Source organism: Blastocystis sp. subtype 4 (assembly GCF_000743755.1).
Source record: "Blastocystis sp. subtype 4 strain WR1 chromosome Unknown seqid_0074, whole genome shotgun sequence".
Lineage (NCBI taxonomy): Eukaryota > Bigyra > Opalinata > Blastocystidae > Blastocystis > Blastocystis sp. subtype 4.
Window position 1 is genome coordinate 1 of NW_014569473.1, and position 23468 is coordinate 23468.

Below are 23468 nucleotides of genomic sequence, written 5' to 3' on the forward strand. Positions count from 1 at the left end.
CCTGCCGTTGATAATGGTGAAATCTCTTCGATTGGTTGTCCTGAATACTATGAAGGAACGATTGAGAGACTTTGTACAAATGGAGTGTTGGGTGAGCCTGTGAATCATTGTTCACCTTCAATGCCCAGTATTGTGTTGGAGGTTTCGGAATATGTGGTTGTTACCAACCGGGCGATTACTCCTATTGAGCCTGTGATAGCTGGAGCTGAATACAGTGTATCCATCACTCCTTCTCTTCCTACTGGATTGAGTGTTGATTCTGAGACTGGAGTGATTTCTGGTATTCCTTCTGTTGTAACTGAAGCTACCACTTACACTCTGACTGTGACTAATGCTGCTGGCTCTAATTCTGCGAGTATCCTAATCACAGTGAATCAGGGTCCTATCGATTGTGAGGCTGATGGTGATTATCCTGCTGTTGAAGATGGAGCTACTTCATCGATTGCTTGTCCTGAATACTATACTGGAACAATTGAGAGACTTTGTTCAGCTGGAGTATTGGGCGATCCTGTGAACAATTGCATTCCTTCCATTCCTACCATTAGTCTTCCTACCAATTCTTTTACCTTCTACACTTATGAGACGATTGAGCCAATTGTTCCTGTGATTGTTGGAGTTGAGTATACTGTTCGTGTGGAGCCTTCTCTTCCTGCTGGCTTAACATGCGATAATGCAACCGGTATTATTAGTGGTACTCCCACAGAAGCCAGAGATTTGGTGTTCTATCGTATCTTTGTGGAGAATGAAGGTGGTGAAGCTCGAGGATCTTTCAGTCTTACAGTCGTGTTGGTGGAACGTGATTGTGAAGCTGATGGTGATTATCCTGCTGCTTCCTCAGGAAGTACTTCGTCTATTGCTTGTCCTCCTTTGTATTCTGGTAGTATCACACGTCTGTGTTATGATGGTACTTTTGGTGAACCTGTGAATAATTGCAATCCTTCTGAACCTGCTTCTGTTGTGATTAGTCCTAGTGAAATTACTGCAGTCACCAACAGAGCTATTGAGCCTATTGTGCCTATGATTGAAGCTGCTGAGTATATTGTAAGTGTATCTCCTTCTCTTCCTACTGGATTGAATCTTGATTCTGAGACTGGTGTGATTTCTGGTATTCCTTCTGTTGTAACTCCTATGACTACTTACACTCTGACTGTGACTAATGTGGGTGGTTCCAAGACGGCTTCGTTCAGTCTTACTATTGAGCAGGGTCCTATCGATTGTGAGGCTGATGGTGATTTTTACGCTGTTGAAGATGGACAGACATCTTCGATTGCTTGTCCTGAATACTATACTGGAACAATTGATCGTTTGTGTACTCATGGTGTGTTCGGTGAGCCCGTTGACAATTGTGTTGTTATAACTCCTTCTATCTCTCTGAGTATTGATGAATATTCTTTCACGGAAACGTATGAGATTGAACCAATTGTTCCACTTATTTTTGCTGCCGAGTACACTGTATCTGTGAGTCCTGATCTTCCTCTTGGTCTATTTTTGAATGAGACTACTGGTGTAATCTCTGGTACTCCTGAAGTTACTCTTTCTTCTTCTACTTTCACTCTGACTGTGACTAATGCTGCTGGTTCTGCTACTGTACCATTCGTGATGCAGATTGTGGTTGCTACTCGTGATTGTGATGCTACTGATAGTCTGCCTGAGACAGCTGATGGTGCAACTGTTGCTACCAGCTGTGATGAGGGTGAGGAAGGATATAAGATTATGAAGTGTGTCTATGGTGAATTCACTCTTATTCAGTCTTCTTGTACGCCTCGTCAACCTCTCTTCCTCTATGGTGTCTCTTCCTTATCCTTGAAGGTTGGCCAGACCATTACTCCTCTCATTCTTGTTACTGATCTTACAGATCTCGATATCACCATTACTCCTTCTCTTCCTCAGGGTCTCACTATCTCTTCTGATGGTGTTATCTCTGGTTCTCCTTCTGCTCCTCTTGAACTCACTACCTTCACAATTGCTTCTGGTGATGTCTCTACTCATTTGGATCTGACTGTGTCTGTTGTGACTTGTCCTGCTATTGACTCATTCTCTGAGACTGTTAGTGGATCCTCAGCTATTGTGTCTGATATGTGTCCTGAAGGTGAACAAGGTACTGTTTCTCGTAGTTGTGAGGATGGTGTATGGTCTTCAGCAATAAGAAGTTGTACACCAATTCCTCCTTCATCTCTATCGTACAGTATGTCTTCAATCCTTGCTCAAGTGGGTGTTCCAATTTCTATTCTGACACCTTCTGTCTCTGGAACTGTTTCTTCATTCTCTGTGAGTCCTTCACTTCCTTCTGGTTTATCTCTCTCTCAGGATGGAGTGTTGTCTGGTGTTCCTACACAGATTCAAACTGCTCAGACTTATACAATCAGAGCTGAATATGCTAGTTCTTCGACTTCATTCACAATTACGATTACTGTGAGTGCTGCTGATTGTGGAGATGTGTTGAATGGCTCAGAGCAAAGCTTACCTTGTCCTGATGGATATGAAGGATCAATTCGACGAATGTGTACAAATGGTGTGTTGGGTGAGAGTATGAATCAGTGTTCTCCTGTTCAGCCTTCATCTCTATCGTATCCTAGTTTCAATGGTGTTCTTACTCTGAATGCAGAGTTCACATCACCTTATCCTAGTGTGAATGGATTGAATGTTACTTACTCAATCACTCCTGAGCTTCCTAATGGATTGAGCTTGAATCAGGATACTGGTTTGATTTCTGGTAAGGGAGAAGTATTGAGTGATAGTACTACTTATACTGTGAGTGCTTCAAACATTGGTGGAAGTACTGAGACTGTGATAAGTCTGAGTGTGGTGAAGGCAATCTGTGAGAAGACAAGTGATCTGGAAGCAACAAGTGTGGATGAAGAAGTGAGTGTGGTATGTGGTGTGAAGGGAACGAGTGTATACAAGTGTGTATTGAGTAGTGATGGAGTGAATGCAGAATGGTCTGTACCAGATGAATGGTGTGAAACTCGTTCAGTTAAGATTGAAATCGTAATTGGAATCTGCTTATTAGTGTTGGGTGTGATTATTGGTATTGTGGCACTTATTCTGTTTTTCGTTATGGGTAAGAAGACACTTCCTGTGAAGGACAAACCTGAAGTGAAACCTCCAGTACCTGCTACTACTGACCCTGAGGCAGCTAAGATTTAGCTTTTCTAATGATTCGGATGTTTTCTAGAACGTTTTGTTTGTTGTATACGTTATTCGATTTTGAACATTCCCTTGAAATTGTTCAAACAATCGATCTTGAATATGAGCTTTTACGATGTAGGAGTTGTGCAGGTAGATGTAATTGAAAGAGTACAGGCAATCCGTCAGCTGATATCGCAAAAGTGTTCGATAGTAGTGATGAGTCGGACGAATTGGATATGTTATTGCCAGACATTTTTATAATCTTGTAGGGATGGTATTTCATCCATTCAACAACGTCTACCCAAGAAACAAATTGAAGTGAAAGAGGGGAACAGATTTAAACTAAACAGATTTACGGCTGAAGTTCCAGAAAAAGTAGGAGTTCTAAGTGGTTTGTTGACGAATAGACACATTTACTACGTCTGCCTGCTGCTTTTGGTATCCAGGAGAAACCATTCGACAGAACAACATATTCTGAGCAGGAGGAATTGGCTGAGTTGGTTGAGAAGAAAAGAACAAGTCGAGCAGAAGCTCTTATTCGTTGGAGATGGAAAAAAGACTCGAATGGAATTGTTGTATTAATTGAAGGGTTTGGTGAAAAGTAGATACGGGATGCTCGAGGAAAACCCATACGAGAGTCAAATGCTCGTATTGTAAAATGGTCGGATGGGTCCTATCAGTTGTTGATTGGTGATGATAATGTGATTGATCTTCAACTCCAAGACAATGCCGAAAACTCCCAATTTGTTGTAGCAGTGGAAGTAAATAATATTTCGACTTAAGATTTGTAGAAGGCTGTTAATGAGGATACAGAACGGGAGAGTGAAATGTTGGAGGTGGAGAGTCATTTGAGTTCACGAATGGTATTTTCACCACGTCATCTTGCTCCTCTTCCGAAGGATCTGGCCGAGAAACAGCGTGATGCAATTGACTTCATATTGAATGCTCCAGAAAAGAGTGTAGGAATGAATAGAAGGGAGTTAGAAAATAGATGACAGGAAAGGGAAGGAGAGGTACTCGGACTCGCAATCATGCTGTTAAAGACAAGGCGATGGATCGCGATTTCCTTGTAGAAGATGAAGATGATGATATGAACCTATCAAATATTAAAGAAAAAGGTCGTAGTGGCCGTTTTACGAGTAAGTGACATAGGATGATTATTATAGTGTTAGTGGAGTACGAAGATGATTATTCAAATGAAGAATAAGGTGTTGAGTGTTTGTTAGATAATTGATTCTCTCTGAAGGGTTCTATAACCCTAATAGGCATTCTGGTCCATTTTTAGTGTAATGCATATGGAAAGTGATGGTAAATGTGAAGTATCGAGTTGATAATGCAGAGTCATTCATTAATGGATTGGATTTTCATGAACTAGATCAGATTGACATGGAAATGTATTTATTTGATGGAATAGTTGAAAGGAAGGGAAATGGAATCCAAACGTCTTAAAACAGTAATAAAACGTCCAACTGTCTATCATGGGGTTGTAACAGACTACTCAAAACGAGAGAATCTGGATACTCCCAATCGTCAGGACGTTGTCCTAACTATTGATATTTCGAAATGCAGCCAACAGGCATATCTTGATATACCAATATCAACAGAATCATATCCTTTAACAGTGGTTCTTCAGGGAGACTGGTAATATTTGATTACGCCTATAATATAGGTCATCGACAATAGTACAACCAGGTAATATTGTGAACGTGATTGTATTGACTTCTGGTCCGAATGCCTCAACAGTGTTTGTTACAATGTCTAACAACAATTTTCTGGTTGTTTTTCCTGATATCCTTCTGACATCAACGAATCTAGCTGTATCTTTCAATTGTCTTCGTAGATCTGTGCTTTCGAGTTTCATGACATGTTATCAAGAGAACAAATTTGCTATTTTTGGCCGTCTACGTCATGATTTAATGGAGGTTGTGTTGATCTGGACTGTTCATGTGTAGTATGCTTCAAGTCTGGTTGGAAGTGGCATAGCAGATGGTGTTTCTACTCAAAATGTGCTTCCTCGATTGATTCAATTGCTTCATATGAAGATCCTAGTTCTGATTCGCAGATCAATTGAAGAAATCTATCGAAACAACACTGATATCAAAGAACTGTATGAAGGTCTTCACAGCAGCATTCCTGGTATTTTGCAATGGTATACACTCTGTTCTCATCAACTCAATTCGTCGATCAAAGTAAAGCAGATTCTCAAAACGGAAGATGTATTGTGGTGTCCAGAATGGGGGTTAAAAGGTATTATTGATGTGTCCTGCAAGGTTTCAGTCGGTTCACAGGAATTCCTGATTCCTGTGGAAATCAAAACGGGATCAGAGGAACCAGTGTCTCATAATGCACAGATTCTTTTGTATTCTATTCTCCTTTCACAGCGAGATACTCAATCCGATTTCATTCTCTGTCGAACCCAAAGTATATCAGGTCTTTTGGTTTACCTGAAATCAGAACAACTCAAAGATTTTAACCCTGTTAGTCAGTCCAGTTATAATGAAATCAAACAAGAATTGGAAACAGGGAAACGAGGAAACTACATCATATCCCTTCTCCAATATATAAAGAAGCAAACAGAGTATCTTCTAAATCCCTCTCTACAGAACCCCATAACACGGCCACCTTGTCAGTTATCATTCAATCAACAAACCATTTCACTCCATCATCTCCGTTATTTGATAATGCGACGAAATCTAATTGTTACATATAAGGAACAACGACAGAGGCTTCTTAGAAGGGTGGCTAAGAATTCACTGAAGACATACAATGACGGATTCGCAAAGAATGACAGAAATGGATATGATATTGAGGATATGGCTCCAGAACTACCTGATCCTTGTTCAAATGGGATTCATTGCGAGAAGTGTGGTTATTTACCAATGTGTGCGATTCTGGCTAAATTAGACGAGGTTCCCAGTTGTAAGAGATCATCTGTCTTTCCAGAAAGACAGATCTCACAAAACCATGTGATATCAGGATATACGAAGGGAATCACTTCAAGCTCAGTGAAGTACTTCAAGAGATGGGTTGAATTGGTAGTTTTTTTGTCATTTGTAGTTTTCACTTATTCAGTTGGAACGATGTTGTGAAGAGAGTGATGAAGGTTGGCTTTGGACACAATCAACCCATCAAAGGGAAGCTTTGGGTCTAACATTATCTGGAGTGAATCTGATGAAAATGGAAGAATGTGAAGAGAAACTTCATTATCATACGATTCATCAGGAGAAAAGAAAATGTGGTCATAGGAATGGTTTTATCTATTGTTTTGAAATCACATCAATATCAACTCATTCCTTTAGTGAAGGTGATCAAGTGATCGTTAGTGGTTGTAATGGTGAATGGGGATTGTTCTATGGGAATATTGATTCCATTCAATCTCATTCTGAAGGAATGGTAGTAATTGTATCAAGCATGACTCAAATTGTCATTCCTGGTATCCCTTCACCTGTCAGTCATTTGTTTCGTATCGATCGATATCGATCAGTTGATCTGAGTTTGGTAGCTGTTCATAACTTGGTTCAGTTTGTGGCACACCGAGAATCTGATACAGAATCATCACAACCATTGGAGACATTGTTCTCTCAGCGTGGTGCTGATGTTGATACGAACAATATAGTAATGAGTTGGCCTTCATTAAGACGTATACGAGAGATTGTCATTGATGGAGATGATCCTCAAATTGGTACTCATTATCAAAGTGTATGGGATTGGATGAATGAGAAACAGAAACTCTCACAGCAATCTCTGTTGACTGCTGTCTATTCGTTGCTTCTTCAATGTAATCCAGATCAACAGAAAGCCATTGTGTTAGCACTGAATTCGAAAGATTTGGCTATCGTTCAGGGTTTACCAGGAACGGGAAAGACACTTGTGATTATGGTTCTTTGTCTAATGTTTGTTGTGGAGGGGAAGAGAGTATTAATCAGTTCTCATACTCATTCTGCAATTGATAATGTACTAATGAAGTTAATTCCTTATAGTGAGAGAAGAATGTAGAGTTTATGAATAGAGTTATCCATTCTTCGATTAGGTGAACAATCACGAGTTCATCCACTAGTTCGTCCATATACTCTCTCATCTCTCTGGTCAGGAAAATTGGATGATTATCTCTTCCTTCAAAATCATAGTCAGATTGTTGGAGCTACAGTTTATACCAATATCTCTCAATTTCCTAGGAATATTATCTTTGATTACTGTATTGTTGATGAAGCAGGTCAGATCACGGAACCATCCATCCTTCAAGTGATGCTTTTAGCTAGGAGAGTGTTGTTAGTTGGTGATTCCAAACAACTTCCTCCTCTGGTTCAGAGTGATATTAATAACGAAGATGGACTAAGTGTATCACTACTAACTCGGCTTGAGAATCGGAGTACTAGTGATGCCTTCTCAGTTCACCTAACAATTCAATATCGAATGAATGAAGCAGTAATGGGTTTGTCAAATCATTTGATATATGATGATTGTATGAAGGCAGGGAATGATACAGTGAGAAATGAAGAATGCAGTAATGAGTAGGTAAGGTTGGCAAAATTGGAGTTTACTCCTCCTCCAACCTGTTCTCAATGGTTAAAACAGACCCTTCTTCCTGAACACAGTGTTGTATTTCTGAATACTGATAGTTGTAAAGAAGGGAGTTATTGTGAACGAAAGACTCTCTCATCAAGTCATCAGAATCCGTTTGAAGCACAAATTGTGAAACAAATTGTAAGAATGATTCGTCACTAAGACAAAGATCACTACTCTCCTTGCTGGTAATATCAAAACGGATGCTATTGGGGTGATATCTCCTTATTTAGCACAAACGATCGAGTTACAAATGATGTTAGGATGGAATGGTGTGGAAGTGTCAACAGTGGACAAGTATCAGGGTCGAGATAAGGAATGTATTATTGTATCTCTTGTAAGGAGCAATACAGAAAGACGGATTGGATCTTTACTAAGAGATTGGAGACGAATCAATGTTGCGTTTACTCGAGCCAAGAAGAAACTGATTTTGATTGGATCTGAAACAACATTGAAAAGTGTATCTATTTGGCAAGAAGTAGAGTAAGGGATTTGTGATTGAGACATAGTGTTTGAAGTATATTAGGGAAAAATGTATATTTGTGGATGTTACTAGTTTAGAATGAGTTGTTTATTGAAAGTAAATCCAAGATCTGTCACTTATTCTCATTATATTCTGCTATCTCACTCTTGATACAAAAATGAAGGCATCAATTATGACACAGATCGATGTAATAGAATTCAGATCAAGAATCACGGGAATCCAATTATCAGATAATCGCGATTTTGCTATTTTCACAAGTTTCTTGTCTTTTCTCAGTGATGATGAAGATTTGGTTCATGACTGTGATTCTCTTCACTTTGGCAAAGGCAGGAGAAGAAAATCATATCGTAATTCTTTATATTCCAGTTTAATGGTTAGTACAGTATTGGTGACAAGTTTTACGCTTGGACAAATAGAGTTTTTTGGTTTTCTTGTAGTTTAATGCCTAGATTGGTCCATATCATAATCCTCATGAGACCTATGACTACTTTGATCTTCCGTTTTGTAAACCAGCTATTCCTGATGCGTTAGCTACAAAAGTGAAATAAGATGTCGTTTGTTATGAGTAGAAAGGAGGTATCTCAGAAGTGCTAGAAGGCACATCTCTTCAAAATTCGGGAATTGTATTCACGTTTGGAGTAAATTCTCCCAGGTCAACATTGTGCACGATGTAGTTATGCATTGATCATCTTAGTTTTAGAGAGTTAACAACGGAACAGACATTTCAGATGCAGATGGCTATTTCGAATCATTATTGGTATCAGGTAGTTTTTCATACTCCCTTTCATGTAGATGGAAGTAGATGGTCTTCCTATCTGGGCCAAAGTGGGTGATTTGGATATCTCCGAGGAGAAGTTGAAAGAAATTGAATCCCGAGGGAGTCATCATGATGTGATGCCTGAACATAGTCTTCTGTATACTCATCGTCATTTCTCTTTTGGCTACAATGGTCCACATGTTGTGGAAGTGAATATGACCTCATCAGATCCTCAATTAGTTGAAACTGGAAAGTACTATTTTGATTGGTTTTCAATCTCTAGGCCAATCATCTTCTCCATTTCATCTTCTTGGGTTAAATCATCCATCCCATATGAGAAGCGATTTGATCGTTATCTGGAATACAATTTCTTTGAATCTCAAATCCACTGGTTTAGTGTGTTCAATAGTTTTATGATTGTTGTGTTTCTTGCAGGGCTGGTAGCCCTTATCATGATTCGCACACTGAGTCTTGATTATCGTCGTTATACACAAGAATCGATGGAAGGAAGTGAATCCATAAGTCGTGATGATAGTGGCTGGAAAAGAGTTCACGGAGATGTTTTCCGTGCTTGTAGTCATCTTCCTCTGTATTCTGTCTTGATAGGAAATGGTGCACATATTGTCTACACAGTAATTGTGAGTTTAGTGTTAATTCTCACCATGGCCCAATATTTAGGTCGTAAGAAGTACGTGGAATGCTTAACTTAAGATGATCGGGTTTTGATGATTGTCTTTATTGTATATTTCTCAGGTTTCCTTGTCAATGGATTTGTTTCTGGTTCCTTATACAAGCAATCGTTCTTTCCCCGTACCTCTCCTGGTTGGCAACGTGTAATGGTTATTAGTGCAAGTATCTTACCAAGTAATTGCTCTATTTACATGTCATAACTAGTTATTGTGTTGATCATATACTCACTCCTCTGTTTACTCTCTATTTATTATAAAACTTTACCTTCCTTCCCTCTTCACAATGTGCTATCACTTCTTCTTATTGTTACATTCATTTGTCTTCCTTGTCAAATTATTGGCACTATTATTGGCAGGTCTATAGCAGGAAATCCACATTATCCTTGCCGTATTTCTGCTCTTCCTTCTCCTGTTCCTCCTGCTGCATTTTATGCAAATCCGCGGTTTATTTGCATAGTTAGTGGACTTCTTCCATTTGGAGCAATTTTCATTGAGATTTTTTTCATTTTTGCTTCAATTTGGTCTTATAAGTATTATTACGTCTATGGATTCCTTGGGGCAATGATATTGATTCTCATCATTATTCAAGTGTGCGTTAGTATCGTTGGTACATATGTCCTGTTGAATGCAGAGAATTATCATTGGAGATGGACCTCGTTTTTGAGTGGTACTTCAATTGGTTTGTACATCTTCTTCTATTGTGTATTCTTCTATTTTTGCAAGACAGAAATGAATGGATTTATCCAAGCAGCATATTTCTTTGCTGAATCGGTAAGTATGTGTGGGTTGTGTGATGTACAGGCATTTTTAGTACTAGCGATTTCACTGTTTTGCGGTACCATATCAGCTATGGCTTCAATGATCTTTGTGAAGAGAATCTATAAGAATATTAAGGTAGACTAATTGTAATTTCTTTGTTGGAGGAAACATATCACAAATCGTCGTCGTCAAGACCAACCTTCTTTTCCACTTCATCGATGCGTGTTTCCACATCTTTCAGCAACTCGCCAATTTGACCCAGATTTGCTCGTGTTTGAGATAAACACTTCACTAGTTTGGACAATTCTTCAGTGTGTGCTTGTTTTGCCAATGATTCCATATCTATTTGAAAAATTCAACACAATTCAAACCTTCAATTAATGATGTAAACTCCTTATCGAGGGTATTCATTCGCGGTATCAGGTTACTGGATACAGTCGCATACTCATCCATATAAGGTTTCATCGACGATGTGATATCCTCCTTTCCCTTCGTTTCCATAATTCTCTGTGTTTACACTAAAATTGTAAGTATTTCGGTCAGAGCTCCAGGAATACGCATCATTTTGGTCGAATTTGAAATCTCAAAGTCCATAACTACGGCATGGACAACCTCTACAACATTGGGAATAGTCTTAAATCGATTGATGTTGATAGTCACGAGTCCAAGCAGGGAGATGGTGGTGCTGTGAGTGATCAAGCCTTTCTTGGAACCGAGAATCTCATGCCGGGTGTCACTACTGGAGCCAAGTCTCTGAGCTATCAAGATGTGTTGCAGTTGATTCCGGAGAGATATCGAAATGCTCCAGGAGCGCCAGATCCTAATGCAAATGGGTTGGGTGTAGATTCTTCGTCGGATTCTGGTGATCAACAGTCAGTGCATTCTCAGGAGAATCCACAGTATCCTGAAGGGTTTCTAGACTTGCTGAGTACAAATTGGACTGTTTCTTGTGAATGTAGATTCAGAAACTCAAAAGAGGTTAGAAAAGGAAGAAGACTTCAGTAATGGTATGGAAATGAAATGTAGTTTGTAACGGATTAGGTTTAGAGTTTTTGCAAAAGGAAGGAGAGGAATTCTTGAAAACACATGCGTTGAATGAATTCGATTTCGATCCAACCCCAAAAGAAGATTGGGCAAAGCAAATTATTTACGATATGAAGCCTTTTGATAATGTTATCAAATCTGGAGACCAAATAATTGCTCCATCAACCTATTTCGCTTTGAAATCACCATCTGAAGCGGAATTGCATAAAAAATTGGATTCTTTAACTGTTGAGAATACGTTGCTAAATGATCACTCTGGAAAGTCAACAACGAAGTTTGGTGGTTCACGTCGAGCGAGTCAACCGTTTATCCATCCTGCTGTTTCAATTTCTGAGAAAGGACAGGCTTCTTCACAACTCCGCAAATATGGTGTGATTCCCGTGGAACAGGGTATTGTGAATAAAGAAGCATATGAACGAACACAACAAATATCAACTATTTTGGATGAAACTATTCCTCCAGAAGTGACCATTCCATTGGTTGAGAAGACTGGATTAGCATTCTCTTTGAATGCAGAGGAGTTGGATAAGAATGTTCCCTCTCTTAATCATCCTCCTCAGAGTGCGATTCAGCCAGATCAATCTGTCACTGCTACATCTGACCCATTGAAAGATGATTCATTCTATCTCCAGCCATCTCTCTTGGATCCTATTCTCCCTTCTCCATCACCACTTTCTCAGTCGCTTGTACCTCATCCGTCAGCCAATTTAGATTCTTCTACTGACAACCATGTATCTCCTACTAACACTCCATTGTTTACTGGATCTGATCGGGAGCTGCTTGAAACACTACTCTTTGGAGAGAAGAAGGGCTTGTTAGATACTCCACGTTCTTCTGTTTCCGTTCAGCAGCAGCCTATCAGTATCCATCCTCCTGCTACATCCATTCTGCCTCAGTCACCTCAATCAAATCCGTCTCAACTCTACTCTCTTCAACCAAATGGCAAGCATCTCATGGTTACACATGAAGGCAGAATTTGATTAGTTCATTCACTTCTAGAAAAGTCCTTACTATTAGCCAAATCTCCTGTTTGTGCTTTTGGTTGTGTAGAATTGAATGGAGTAAGACACAGTTCACTAGTGATTCGAAACTGTTCCAAGGAATGTCTGCGAATCAGCATTCGTATTTGTAATGAAGATGGTGAAACCCCCTCATCAGTGTTTTCATTGGTCAGTTCGTCATTACTGACACTCAATGCAGCTGAAGAGACAACTCTCGTGTTATCATTTCATCCCTTGCTGGTGGAAGAGTGTTTGGGAACGATTCTGCTCACTTCCATGTCACTCCAATCAACTACAGAACTCTCAACTGTTTGTATCCCACTAATTGGATATGGTGGTTGTGCACAAGCTGAAGTCAAAGAAACAGAGAATGGATTGGTTATTGGGAATCATGGGAATCGAACATTAAGTCTGTTTGTGTTATCCGTTGAGAAGTAGGAGTTAATGAACGAATTGATACCAAGCGGTCAACTAAACCCGTTGCAGACCTCCTCTGTATTGCCTGCCTGCGTAATTCTTCCTCCAATGATGCAATTTACCATATCTCAAAGAGAAATCATGGAAGAGTGGACGCATCATAAAGTTGAATTCTTGGGGATCCCCTTACCAATAGTTGCCTTCTCAACTACGTCTTCTAGCTCTGACAAATGTATTGAAACGTCGTTTGTTGGATGGATTCCATCAGAATGCTTACCTTCATTGTACATCATCTCTACATCTCCTTATCCTACGACTTGTTATTACTACAGCAGATCATGTTAGTTCTACTCGTTCACTACTCCATACAGTAGGATTAAGCTCATCGGAGATCGATATTGGACATGATGGTGATGATGGTGAACGAGTAAGTGATTGGGATATGAAGCAAGGAACTGTTGGACGTGGAAGGACACATTTTATGGATGTGGAAGTGGCTGGAATGAATAGTGAGGGACTGATTGTTGATATTGCTCGATTAGCCAAGGTTGAACAGCCTGGGAAGATGGAGGAATCTCCAGTTCCATTGCCATTACCGGAGAATCCTCCACTTGAGAACACACCACTTGAGAACACGCCACTTGCCAATCAATCCGTTGAGAAACCTGATCGATTGCAGCCACGAGTCGCTGATCATTCATTTGTGTGTCCATTCACTGATGGGTATGATAAACTGGAGTTTGATCACAAAACGAAAGGTGATTGGATCCCAGCTGAAGGAGAATCAATTAGTGTAGTGCCTCGCTTGTTATATGTGTCTCCAACCAGTGAAGGTGATACACACACAGAAGTCATCGTGTTCAATCATACTACAAATGATGTCGGTTATGCTGTTAGGATATATAGTCGTCATTATTTTGTAGATTCCATTTATTCCTCCTGAATTGGTAATTACTCCGAGTACTGGAACTGTAAATTCGTTATCGTGTGTTAAACTGAGTGTTTCGTAATGATGTTAGAAAAATGTGATAATTAGTTTAACGAAGTTGGGGATTCAACAGTTTGGCAAGAGTATTCAGGTTTGGATTCAAGTGGGAGAAAGGAGATATGATATTGAAGTCAGAATACAGGCTTGTTCCATTGCTGGGCCACAAATTGAATTACAAGGTGAATCTTCTGTGTATTTGTCAGGTGGATTCCAGGGATTCCCTTATCAGCAACCTGGTTATTCATCACAACAACCCTATCAGCCATCTACACAGCCTTATCAACCCTCTTCACAACCTTATCAACCATCATCACAGCCCTATCAACCTTTATCGCAACCTGGTTATTCATCACAACAGCCCTATCAACCGTCATCACAACCTTATCAATCTTCTTCACAACAGCCCTATCAACCGTCATCACAACCTTATCAATCTTCTTCACAACAGCCCTATCAACCCTCTTCACAGCCCTATCAACCATCTTCACAACTTGTTCAACAATCACAAACACCGAACTACAGCTACCCCTCTCAAGCTATCGTTGAAACATCACCCACACTTCATTGGCAAGGAAAAGATCGTGGGAATATGAATGTTTCTATTCGTGATAATCATATTACGATTCCTGAAGGAATGGTGGGATCCCAACTTTTCAAAGTGGTGATACACAATTATTCAGATCATAAGGTGATGATCTCCTTGGATCCTGTTCTAGCACCTTTCAGCTGCTCTTATCATGATATTGTGATTAATCCGTAAGGGCTCGGAATTTACTTGATGAATAGAAAGAGGAAAGTACGTATCCCTATTGCGTTCAGTGCACCTGGAGATGGTCACAGTTACTCTTGTGTGATCGGAGCTAGTGTTTCATATGTTGACTAGTTACTTTTAATGTTTCGATTGAGTGTTTCTTAGTTTTACTTGATGAAAGAACAGATTGATGTTCAGTCGATCCCTATTTCGATTCAAAATACGTTGAATGAGCAGTTTCTCTCAATCCTACAGTAACTGTAATATCATCTTTTAATTACTAGAGAGTACCACTTTTGTGAATCTGAAGATGGATTAAGACATCGAGAAGAGATTATCCAGTTTCTAAGGAGTCTAGCGAACAAATGGCTACGAGAAACACTCAAGCAAGACGTATATAAAATGAATGGATATCATGTAGGGTATTTCACCAAGTATTTATGAAACAGCTCAATGTCTATTTGTTCCTTATGGATCGTATGCTCTAGGTGTGTGCTCTCCATCATCCGATATTGATGTGTATTTGTGAAGGTAAGCGATTGAGATGTAGAGCATGTATTGTTCCAAATGCACTCACAACGGGATCATTCTTCACTGATTTCTATTCAATGCTCAAAAAGGAAAAGAGAGTCTCCAGCATTCTCGCAGTTACAAATGCGTAAAGGAAGTTCACTTCTTCACCTCTAGTTTTGTTCCTATTATTTCAATTGGAATTGATGGTATTAGTGTTGATATCCCCATCATTGTAATTCAAACCTTGGAATACTCCATTCCAGACGACTTTCACTATTCCGACTTCTCCTTATTTGGTCACCTCTCAATCGACTCTATTCGTAGCCTCCAAGGCCCTTGTACAACGGAGAAACTGCTTTCCATCATCCCTAATCGTGAAGTCTTTAAACAAGCTCTTAGCGTTCTGAAACTATTTGCAAAGGTAAGAATGAATTAGCATATTAATCCTAGCAACGAGGCATCTATCGAAATGTGAATGGATTCTTTGGTGGAATCAATCTTTCCATCATGTTAATCTTTCTCCTTCAAAAACATCCCAATTATTCACTTTCCCAATTACTCATTGAATTCTTCCAAGAATTCCATTCGTTCAATTGGTCAGGTTTTCTTGCTTTAGGTCCAATTGAACATCATGTAGAACTGGAATGTGATCGATTGGTATGGAGCCAAACTCATGGAGGAAGAGAATGTATGGTGATTCTGACTCCGAGTTATCCATCAATAAATTCCATGCGAAGCGCAACACTTTCATCAAGAGACGTGATAATAGAAGAATTGAATCGTGGTTGGACTGTTTGTTGTGGTGTTTTGCAGGATACAATTGATCTGATTCGGTTATTTGATCGATTGGATTTCTGTCTGGTTTATCCATATTACATCCAAATTCAACTGTCATCAGAGAATGAATGTCAGTGGCATGATTGGTTAGGATGGTGTGAAAGCAAGTAGATAAGGAAGGAAGGAGTAATAGATTAGATTACGAATTTTTACTGTCTATTTAGAAAGCATTGAAGGTATTCGTGCTATTGTTGGAGATATTAGCAATGAAGATGAGTTAAGACCCTATAATGCTTATCGTTATATTGGGCTATCTCTTTCAGCAGCTTTAGAAAAGGAAGAGAAGATTACGCTAAGTCAACCATTGAACTCGTTTATTGATATACTGAGATAGTAAAAGATGGATAGAATGAATGATGAATAGTAATCAAGAGAAGGGAGATATGATATCACTCAAAGTGAGAATGAAATCAAAGGTTGATTGATAGATTCTTCGTCGTGATGAAATGGAGTTGATTCCTACTGTTCAATATGATATGGATGATTGAATGTAGTTGTTGGTGTTTGTGTAATAATAATCCATGATAGAATATCAAATGAATCCAACAAACATATCAAATTAACACTTCTTCATCAAAGTGAAGGTTCTTCAATACTACGTCTTTCACTTGCCGTATCTTCCAACTGTCATAATCAAATACATTCATATCACACACTTCACCTTCCTCTGTCATCTATTCCTTATTCCCTTCTTCAATACTCACGCGAATGGCACTACTCTGGAAATACCACTTTCGTTCATTCGCCTCATACTTCCAATTATTCTTTTGTAATGATCGAGCAGCTATGTATTGTTGAAACGAATTTTGTCTTTTCGCAAATGCGAAAAACGCAACATCCAGAGGTAAACCATGCCAGTTGTCATTCGATAACACTGGAAGGGGATTCACGGGGAAACAATCAGGAATGGCGACAGGAGTTTGAGGTCGGAATACAGGCTCACAACTGACATCTGTGGGTCTCGGGAGAGGTTGTGATAAAACCTCCAGAAGGAAATCTAACAGAGCTAAGCGGGACCATGCAGGAGGCCCACAGCGAGGAGTAGCAAGCGACGAGGACATAGCCGTAGAAGCTCGCAAAGAAGCCAATACAGGTGTGATGGGTTTAGGAGGTACAGGAGACGAAGGAGCAGTGTCAGGTAAGGATGGCTTGGCTGGAAGAGAAGAATCATTGGATTTAGTGGGAACAGGAAGTGAAGTAGTTCGTTGTAATGCCGGCTTGGTGGATTTTACTGTGAGTCAGAGAATGATCGAATGGTTACGAGAGCGTTGAATGATCTCAGAATAGTTGATAGGCCTGACTCCAGTTAGTGGTTTCAATGGTTCTATTCATTCATCTGATTGGGTGACAATACTTTTCCACGGGGAAGCAGCAACAGGAGGAGGAGTGGGAGTTGGAGTAGGAGTTGGTAGGACAGTAGGAGTAGAAGTTGGGATAGGAGGAGTCGTAGTAGAAGAGGCTCGAACAAGAGTGGAAGATCGAACCGAACTTGTAGTGGTGATATCGGAATTCTTGGAATGATGAGATAAAGAAATGAATACTGAATCAGAAAGATCTGAATCAGAATCGGATGAAGTTGGTTCTGATGCAGGAGGAGCCGAAAGAAGATCGAAATCTTCATACACAGAATCATCAAAGAAGAAATCAGGATTTCGATAATTCTGAATGTAGTCTGCAACACCATCTAAAATGGGACTAACATCAAACGGACTGATGATATGATTATCAATTTGGCGCAATACAAGTTCTAAGTTTTTAATATGCCAATGATGATGCTTAATAAAGGTTTCATAGCGAGTAATCGCTACTTGATTCTGATTACGTTTTCGAGCTTTTTCTTTATTTATCTCACATTCACATTCTTCAATTTCGTGTGTCAGCTCACTAATCTGACGACGAAAAGCCTCTTGTACTTCTTGTCGTTTTTCCTATTCCTAAGCAACATAACCAACAGTCACATCTTGAGGTGTTTGCTTACTGGGTTGTTTTAGTCCCTCTTTGGAAAAAGCTTTCGTTTTAGTTTCACGTTCACACTCCCTGAATTTCAACATTCGGTCTTCAATCTCTTCCTTTGCGGAATTAATTCGTTCCGAAAACTGCTAGCCATGAGACAAAACTACAAACATCACCGCTATTGTCGTATCTGAACTAGCTGTCCATGCTTTTAAACTTTCACGCTGCCTTTGAAGCTTTTTGATTTGTTTCTTGAGATCACTCTCATACTTCTCCTTCTGAGTCTGAGATTCTGCACTATACACCTATTAAAATATTGGAATTCAAATTAGTATACTCGGTCCCATATTTCTTCAAACTCCACCAACAATTCATCGATCTTCTTTAGAGTACTTTCGATTGTTGCTACAAAGATGAGGGTAGTACAAAACAATTAATACCCTTTAACTTTCGATTCTGACTCATAGCAAGGAGATATTGATTGATTTTCAAATACCTAAAATATCTCCTATTTTTGGATCTCTTTGATCATTAAGAATCATTGTACATTTTCACTTATTCAACTCTGATAATGATAGCAATGTTACATATAGTGATTTTTATGTAGTTTGGGATGAATGACATCGGTATCCATATTACCAACTGATTTCAAGATTGTCTTTAACAAATACACCAATAGCAGAGCAAGCAATAAACACAGAGATTATTCCTTAAACCAGGAATACACAGTAGGTTTCGATCCTGTACGAACAATAGATTTTGCTTCGGAAAGCAGGGCAGCAAGGAATTGAGCCTTGAAAGAATTCAGAGATGTGTCTATTCCTCATAGTGATTGTACTAACCTCACTTTTCAGTTGAGCTGGATTCATCTCACGTAATTCTGCAAGGGTTGAAATACCATTTGCATTCAGTGACTCATAACAATCCTCACATGAATGATTGAATAACCACTGATACACTAAACTTCACATTCACAATCCATTCTCACATTCATTTGATAGCGTCTCATTCTTCACTTCAAACATACTAATATTGGACCATTCACTCCATCCATTCGTGTTATGACAACGAACACGGAAGGTGATCCACTGATGCATAAACAGAGGGATAGATAACATCACATCTAAATATCATTCGATTTCTGGAATGGTACAATTCGTAGGAATTGTGTCAGGAAGTTTCAATTCCATATTCATCAAAGAATTCCGAATTACCACTTCATAGCGATCAATCATGGGAATACCATCAATTTGCCCAAGAGAACTCCACCTTAAGAGCATAGTCGAGGGATCTTGCGTGAAACATTGAGGTGAAGAAGGAGCTGCTGGGACACGATAACTGTTCACGAGGATTTGAAGGAGAGAAGGATCACCAATACGTTCAGCAAGAGTTAGAGGTGTGAACGACTGATGATTGCGAATTGTGAGAGAGACTGAGAATGACATTAACGCAGTCAGAGTAACAGTGTTACCATGGAGAACAGCGATATGAAGTGGAGTGTGACCTAAGTGAGAGATCAAAACAAAGACTTACCTTCTTCATCCTGACCATTGAGATCAAGACCAAGAGAGATTGCATAGCTGATGAAGGCATGAACTGCAGGGGAATAACAATATGCAGCAATCAAATGAAGAAGAGTTTGATTCTTAGGAGTAATAAGAGAGATTGATTGAGATTGAAGCTCTTGAAGAATAGAAATTGAATTAGCATGAACAGCGTAATAGTAGCAAGCAGTGTATTCATGAATAGTGTGTGTAGAGAGCAGTTGATGGTTATTTAATAGTGCATGAAGCAATATGGGAGTATTGCGCATACACACACAATCAATGAATCTTACTTCTTCAAATATCCCCAATGAATACGATTGATTCCAATCATATTCAATCTCATGTAATGATTCTATTAGTTTCAATCCTTCCTCATCTGATATTTCAAGGATTGTCATAAGTACACTTTCTGGACACTCTGTAATCGTTGTCTTTAGTTGATTGCCATTCATTCCTTTCAATCGTTTCTAATCATGATTCCACCTCGTCTTCACATACTTCATTCCATCGTCTGTTTCGATTGTCATAATCTACACATACTTGATCATTCCCTCGACTCTGTACTGTCACAGATTCAATCTCCGTCTCTTTACCTGATTGAAAATCGTATGACTGACTCCAATCTGAAAACCCATTCGAGTTCTGACATCGAATCTTGTATTTGTAACCTGTATCAGGAGACAAATCTGTTAGTTTCAAGGTTACAGTATCACGTGTGGGAGTTTCATTTAGATCCAATGAAACAGTTGTTGAGGTTGCCAAGAGAGAGGACTTCTTATAGGATACTTCCACACGTTTAATTATCATGAGGGTTTGATTATCAAGAGGAGATGGTAACTGAACAGTTACCTCAGCCTCTGTAGCAAACACTTGAACGGTGCTCTTCTGGACTGGTTCAGGGACACTGCCATAATGTTTAAGCAGTCTCACTATTGATTCTCCTGCCTTTTCTTCTGCCAAATCCAGAGCAGTGAAACCGTCAGCAGTTTCAGTGGTAGGAGAAATGCCCAAATCCAGACAAAATTTGGTCATACGTTCCTGGTTTGTGAGAACTGCTAAATGAAGCAGATTGTACCCCATTGGCATCATTTCATAGTCACTCTTAAATTCATGAAGAAGGAGCCATTGAACCACATCTACATGACCTCCTTGAACAGCAATCACAAGGGCATTTCGTCCACGTTGATCCGTAGCAGTGATATCGGATGAAGCAAGTCGAGGGAGAAGACATTGGAGAATGTTGAGATTCCCGCGGTCAGCTGCAATAAGGAATGGAGTGAGTCCATTCTACTAATGATTGAGATCAGTCTCACTCACGTTATCAGGCAAGTTTACATCAGATCCAGCACTAAGAAGAAGCTTAACAGTAGCTTCATTCTGGTGATAAACTGCCAAATGAAGAGGAAGTGACCCATTCTAATTGTGAGAGGAATACTACAAATGTACTCTAGATTTCTCATTCACGTTCAACAATTGATGGTCTACAATATACTGAACGATTGAGGAAGCATGTTCATTAGATGAAGCTGCAGCCACATGGAGAAGTGTCATCCCGTACTTGTTTCTTAGACTTTGAATGTCCAATCCACTTTGAATAGCCTCATTCAAATCATTCACTCCATTCTGTATAAAACGATTCATTTGTGATGAGACATCTATGGATCACTTCCTTCTCTCGAATATACCTTGAGAATCTATTTGACGTTGTTTCTCCAATGCTTGAGTCAATCCTTCAATCAATGTTTGATCTACTCCCAAAGGCTGTTTTAGTTTCTTTTCGTGTTTTATTGAAGACTCACTTAGTGTATGACGCTTCGGATGGTTCTTTTTCGTATCTTCTTGATAAGTATCAACTACTACACAACTTATAATAACTGAACATTATCACCATCTTTTGGACAAAATGAGACAGGAGACGAAAATTCACCCCAGCCATACTTATTAGCAAATCGTACTCGGAGTTGATACTTCTGATTCTCACTCAAAGGAGGAAGAATGAAGTGATTGGTCAATATGTCAGCCTTCTCCACTTGTTCCTCTCGATCATGCAATACTGACTCATGATCTTGCATATAGGCACATGCTAACTCAATTGCTTTTCGTTCCTCCAGATCTGAATCTGATTCAACATCTGTCAACTCAGTATCTTCAAAATGGGAACTAGCAGCAGGAGGACCCTCTTTAAATGGTGTATCGGATACCTTGATGATCTGAAGGGTCTTCCAGGGATCAAAAAGTCTATGTTGTTTCAACTGAATCTCAACCGCGGTTATTTGAGGATAATAGTTGATGGGTCGAGGATCTGACCAGATAGCCACCAAGTCTGTTTTCGATGCACGAACAACATCAGCAGAAGAAGGTCGAGGAGGAGCTGAGTATTATCGATCCAATCCACTCATACATGAAACAGCCTCAAGAAGAGACACACAATCATCATGATTTGCGGCTTCGGCAAAATCCATAGGAAATTCTCCTTTCTTATTCTGAACACGAACAAAAGCCCCTCTATGAAGAAGCGATTTGATAATATGCAGATTGCCAGTTAAACAAGCATAGTGCATACAACAATTACCTGCCTAGATGATCATGGAGGGAATTGATACTTACACTATCAATTCGATTGATATTGATATTGGAATAGCGATAGAAAATATGGAACAAACTAGTCCGTTCCAAACGTACACTCTCCATTAATGCTGTTCTTCCTTCTTTTGTCGTTGTATTCACATTGGAACCATGAATGAGCAATTCGAGGACAGTAGATGGAGAACAATTGCCTTCAATGCTCAGTAGCAGGGCATCACGACCATCCTGTAAATTATTTTCTTTCGTCATCCATACCTTTGCTTTTGCATTTATATCTGAAATCAGCTTGTTCTGAAGTAAATACTTGACAGTTTCATTACTTCCCTGGGAGCAGCTCATATGCAACGAGTTTCGTCCCTTCTATACCATCAAGTCACAGACCCACAGATACTGAATCCACATCATTCGCATCAACTCCCTTTTCTGTCAACATCACAACAACATCCAAATGATTGCGATACGCAGCATGTGAAAGAGCGTTCGCACCTTTCTAGAGTATTAGCTAATTCGCTGGATCCTTACTTTATTCTTAGCATATAAATTAGCACCCTTCTCAAGCAAAAGTTTGGCAGCATCGATATTCCCATAGAAGCAGGCAACAAGAAAAGCCGTTCGTCCATCCTTGTTCTCATCATTTTCATGAATATCCTACTTCTCGTGGTATATCAATAGCTTCGCCACTAGATAAACACCGTAGAATCCCATCACAGTCATTTCGTTCTGCACAATTTGTGATTTCAGGATTATCTTGAGCTTTCTGACCCATAGTAATGTGTTTCTAAGCACAAAGAACTGTAAGAAAAGCGATTGTGAGGATAGAAATCGATTGGAATCAGTAACCCTTTTTTATTTGGATCTAAATGAACAATCTATGAGTTCTGTTCCCTTTTGTAAGAATCAGTTTCATTCATCTCTGCAGTTTCTTAAACTAGTTCGATAAACGATCTGGCAGTGTTTATAATCATGTTGTGGTAAAATGGGTACACTAGTTCAGCACAATGTTCCATTTGTTCCAGTGAGAATCTGAATATAATAGGGTCACATGAACCAAAACTTGGTATGTATATGAGTATATTTCCTGTTTTTACTAGACCCTATTCTATAAAGACTTCAAACATAACCGTTTTCTGATTCACAAAAACTCGTTAATAGAATGCATATTACTGCTAAGTACTTCGATAATGTGTACGACCTTGAAGTCGAGCCTAGTGATTCACTGCTCTCTCTGAAGAAGAAGATTTCTGTAGGTAATGTTTTAGAACATTGATATCGCAGTCTATGACTCACTTAACCACAGATGAGGTGCAGGTGATGATTGGAGATAAGATCCTCCACCTGGAGAAGAAGCTGTCCTATTACGGAATTGAAGAGGGTACTGAACTGTATGTTTTCAAGAAGAAGATGGTTTAAGCAGTTATTAACGGGAATTCAGAATAGCTGTAACCTTGTT

General features: G+C 39.4%; 11 protein-coding genes across 11 annotated transcripts; 7 read left to right on the forward strand and 4 right to left on the reverse strand.

Moving 5' to 3' along the window:
* Nucleotides 1-120: 120 nt before the first annotated feature.
* Nucleotides 121-3147, forward strand: JH06_5502 (hypothetical protein; the record flags this gene model as incomplete). Its single annotated transcript, XM_014672806.1, has 1 exon — nt 121-3147. The coding sequence occupies one exon, from the start codon at nt 121-123 to the stop codon at nt 3145-3147; it is 3027 nt and encodes a 1008-aa protein (XP_014528292.1).
* Nucleotides 3148-3249: 102 nt separating this feature from the next.
* On the forward strand, nt 3250-4336 carry JH06_1416 (RNA polymerase-associated protein leo1; the record flags this gene model as incomplete). Its single annotated transcript, XM_014672784.1, is given in 8 exon segments — nt 3250-3279; nt 3297-3367; nt 3399-3504; nt 3537-3704; nt 3735-3890; nt 3921-4088; nt 4121-4268; nt 4302-4336. 8 exon segments carry the CDS (start codon nt 3250-3252, stop codon nt 4334-4336), a joined length of 882 nt encoding a protein of 293 aa, XP_014528270.1.
* Nucleotides 4337-6008: 1672 nt separating this feature from the next.
* On the forward strand, nt 6009-8258 carry JH06_1417 (DNA replication ATP-dependent helicase nuclease DNA2; the record flags this gene model as incomplete). The annotated part of the gene is made up of 6 exons (XM_014672785.1): nt 6009-6164; nt 6187-7108; nt 7139-7614; nt 7645-7833; nt 7856-8170; nt 8202-8258. The coding sequence occupies 6 exons, from the start codon at nt 6009-6011 to the stop codon at nt 8256-8258; spliced, it is 2115 nt and encodes a 704-aa protein (XP_014528271.1).
* A 214-nt stretch (nt 8259-8472) lies between these two features.
* Nucleotides 8473-10525, forward strand: JH06_1418 (endomembrane protein 70-like protein; the record flags this gene model as incomplete). The annotated part of the gene is made up of 10 exons (XM_014672786.1): nt 8473-8523; nt 8555-8593; nt 8626-8715; nt 8746-8846; nt 8877-8940; nt 8969-9186; nt 9217-9614; nt 9687-9797; nt 9828-10393; nt 10424-10525. The coding sequence occupies 10 exons, from the start codon at nt 8473-8475 to the stop codon at nt 10523-10525; spliced, it is 1740 nt and encodes a 579-aa protein (XP_014528272.1).
* A 2760-nt stretch (nt 10526-13285) lies between these two features.
* JH06_1419 (hypothetical protein) lies at nt 13286-14714 on the forward strand (the record flags this gene model as incomplete). The annotated part of the gene is made up of 4 exons (XM_014672787.1): nt 13286-13735; nt 13767-13828; nt 13880-14587; nt 14618-14714. The coding sequence occupies 4 exons, from the start codon at nt 13286-13288 to the stop codon at nt 14712-14714; spliced, it is 1317 nt and encodes a 438-aa protein (XP_014528273.1).
* Nucleotides 14715-14988: 274 nt separating this feature from the next.
* JH06_1420 (polymerase) lies at nt 14989-15244 on the forward strand (the record flags this gene model as incomplete). The annotated part of the gene is given in 3 exon segments (XM_014672788.1): nt 14989-14999; nt 15018-15101; nt 15133-15244. 3 exon segments carry the CDS (start codon nt 14989-14991, stop codon nt 15242-15244), a joined length of 207 nt encoding a protein of 68 aa, XP_014528274.1.
* Nucleotides 15245-16486: 1242 nt separating this feature from the next.
* Nucleotides 16487-16993, reverse strand: JH06_1421 (hypothetical protein; the record flags this gene model as incomplete). Its single annotated transcript, XM_014672789.1, has 2 exons — nt 16487-16606; nt 16637-16993. 2 exons carry the CDS (start codon nt 16991-16993, stop codon nt 16487-16489), a joined length of 477 nt encoding a protein of 158 aa, XP_014528275.1.
* Nucleotides 16994-17866: 873 nt separating this feature from the next.
* JH06_1422 (hypothetical protein) lies at nt 17867-18058 on the reverse strand (the record flags this gene model as incomplete). Its single annotated transcript, XM_014672790.1, has 2 exons — nt 17867-18031; nt 18053-18058. 2 exons carry the CDS (start codon nt 18056-18058, stop codon nt 17867-17869), a joined length of 171 nt encoding a protein of 56 aa, XP_014528276.1.
* A 530-nt stretch (nt 18059-18588) lies between these two features.
* On the reverse strand, nt 18589-21894 carry JH06_1423 (hypothetical protein; the record flags this gene model as incomplete). Its single annotated transcript, XM_014672791.1, is given in 12 exon segments — nt 18589-18701; nt 18733-18843; nt 18874-19008; nt 19039-19389; nt 19419-19899; nt 19927-19962; nt 19973-20719; nt 20750-20848; nt 20897-21087; nt 21118-21285; nt 21321-21803; nt 21828-21894. The coding sequence occupies 12 exon segments, from the start codon at nt 21892-21894 to the stop codon at nt 18589-18591; spliced, it is 2982 nt and encodes a 993-aa protein (XP_014528277.1).
* Nucleotides 21895-22391: 497 nt separating this feature from the next.
* On the reverse strand, nt 22392-22784 carry JH06_1424 (hypothetical protein; the record flags this gene model as incomplete). The annotated part of the gene is made up of 3 exons (XM_014672792.1): nt 22392-22508; nt 22541-22645; nt 22671-22784. 3 exons carry the CDS (start codon nt 22782-22784, stop codon nt 22392-22394), a joined length of 336 nt encoding a protein of 111 aa, XP_014528278.1.
* Nucleotides 22785-23171: 387 nt separating this feature from the next.
* Nucleotides 23172-23428, forward strand: JH06_1425 (hypothetical protein; the record flags this gene model as incomplete). The annotated part of the gene is made up of 2 exons (XM_014672793.1): nt 23172-23261; nt 23294-23428. 2 exons carry the CDS (start codon nt 23172-23174, stop codon nt 23426-23428), a joined length of 225 nt encoding a protein of 74 aa, XP_014528279.1.
* Nucleotides 23429-23468: the final 40 nt, after the last annotated feature.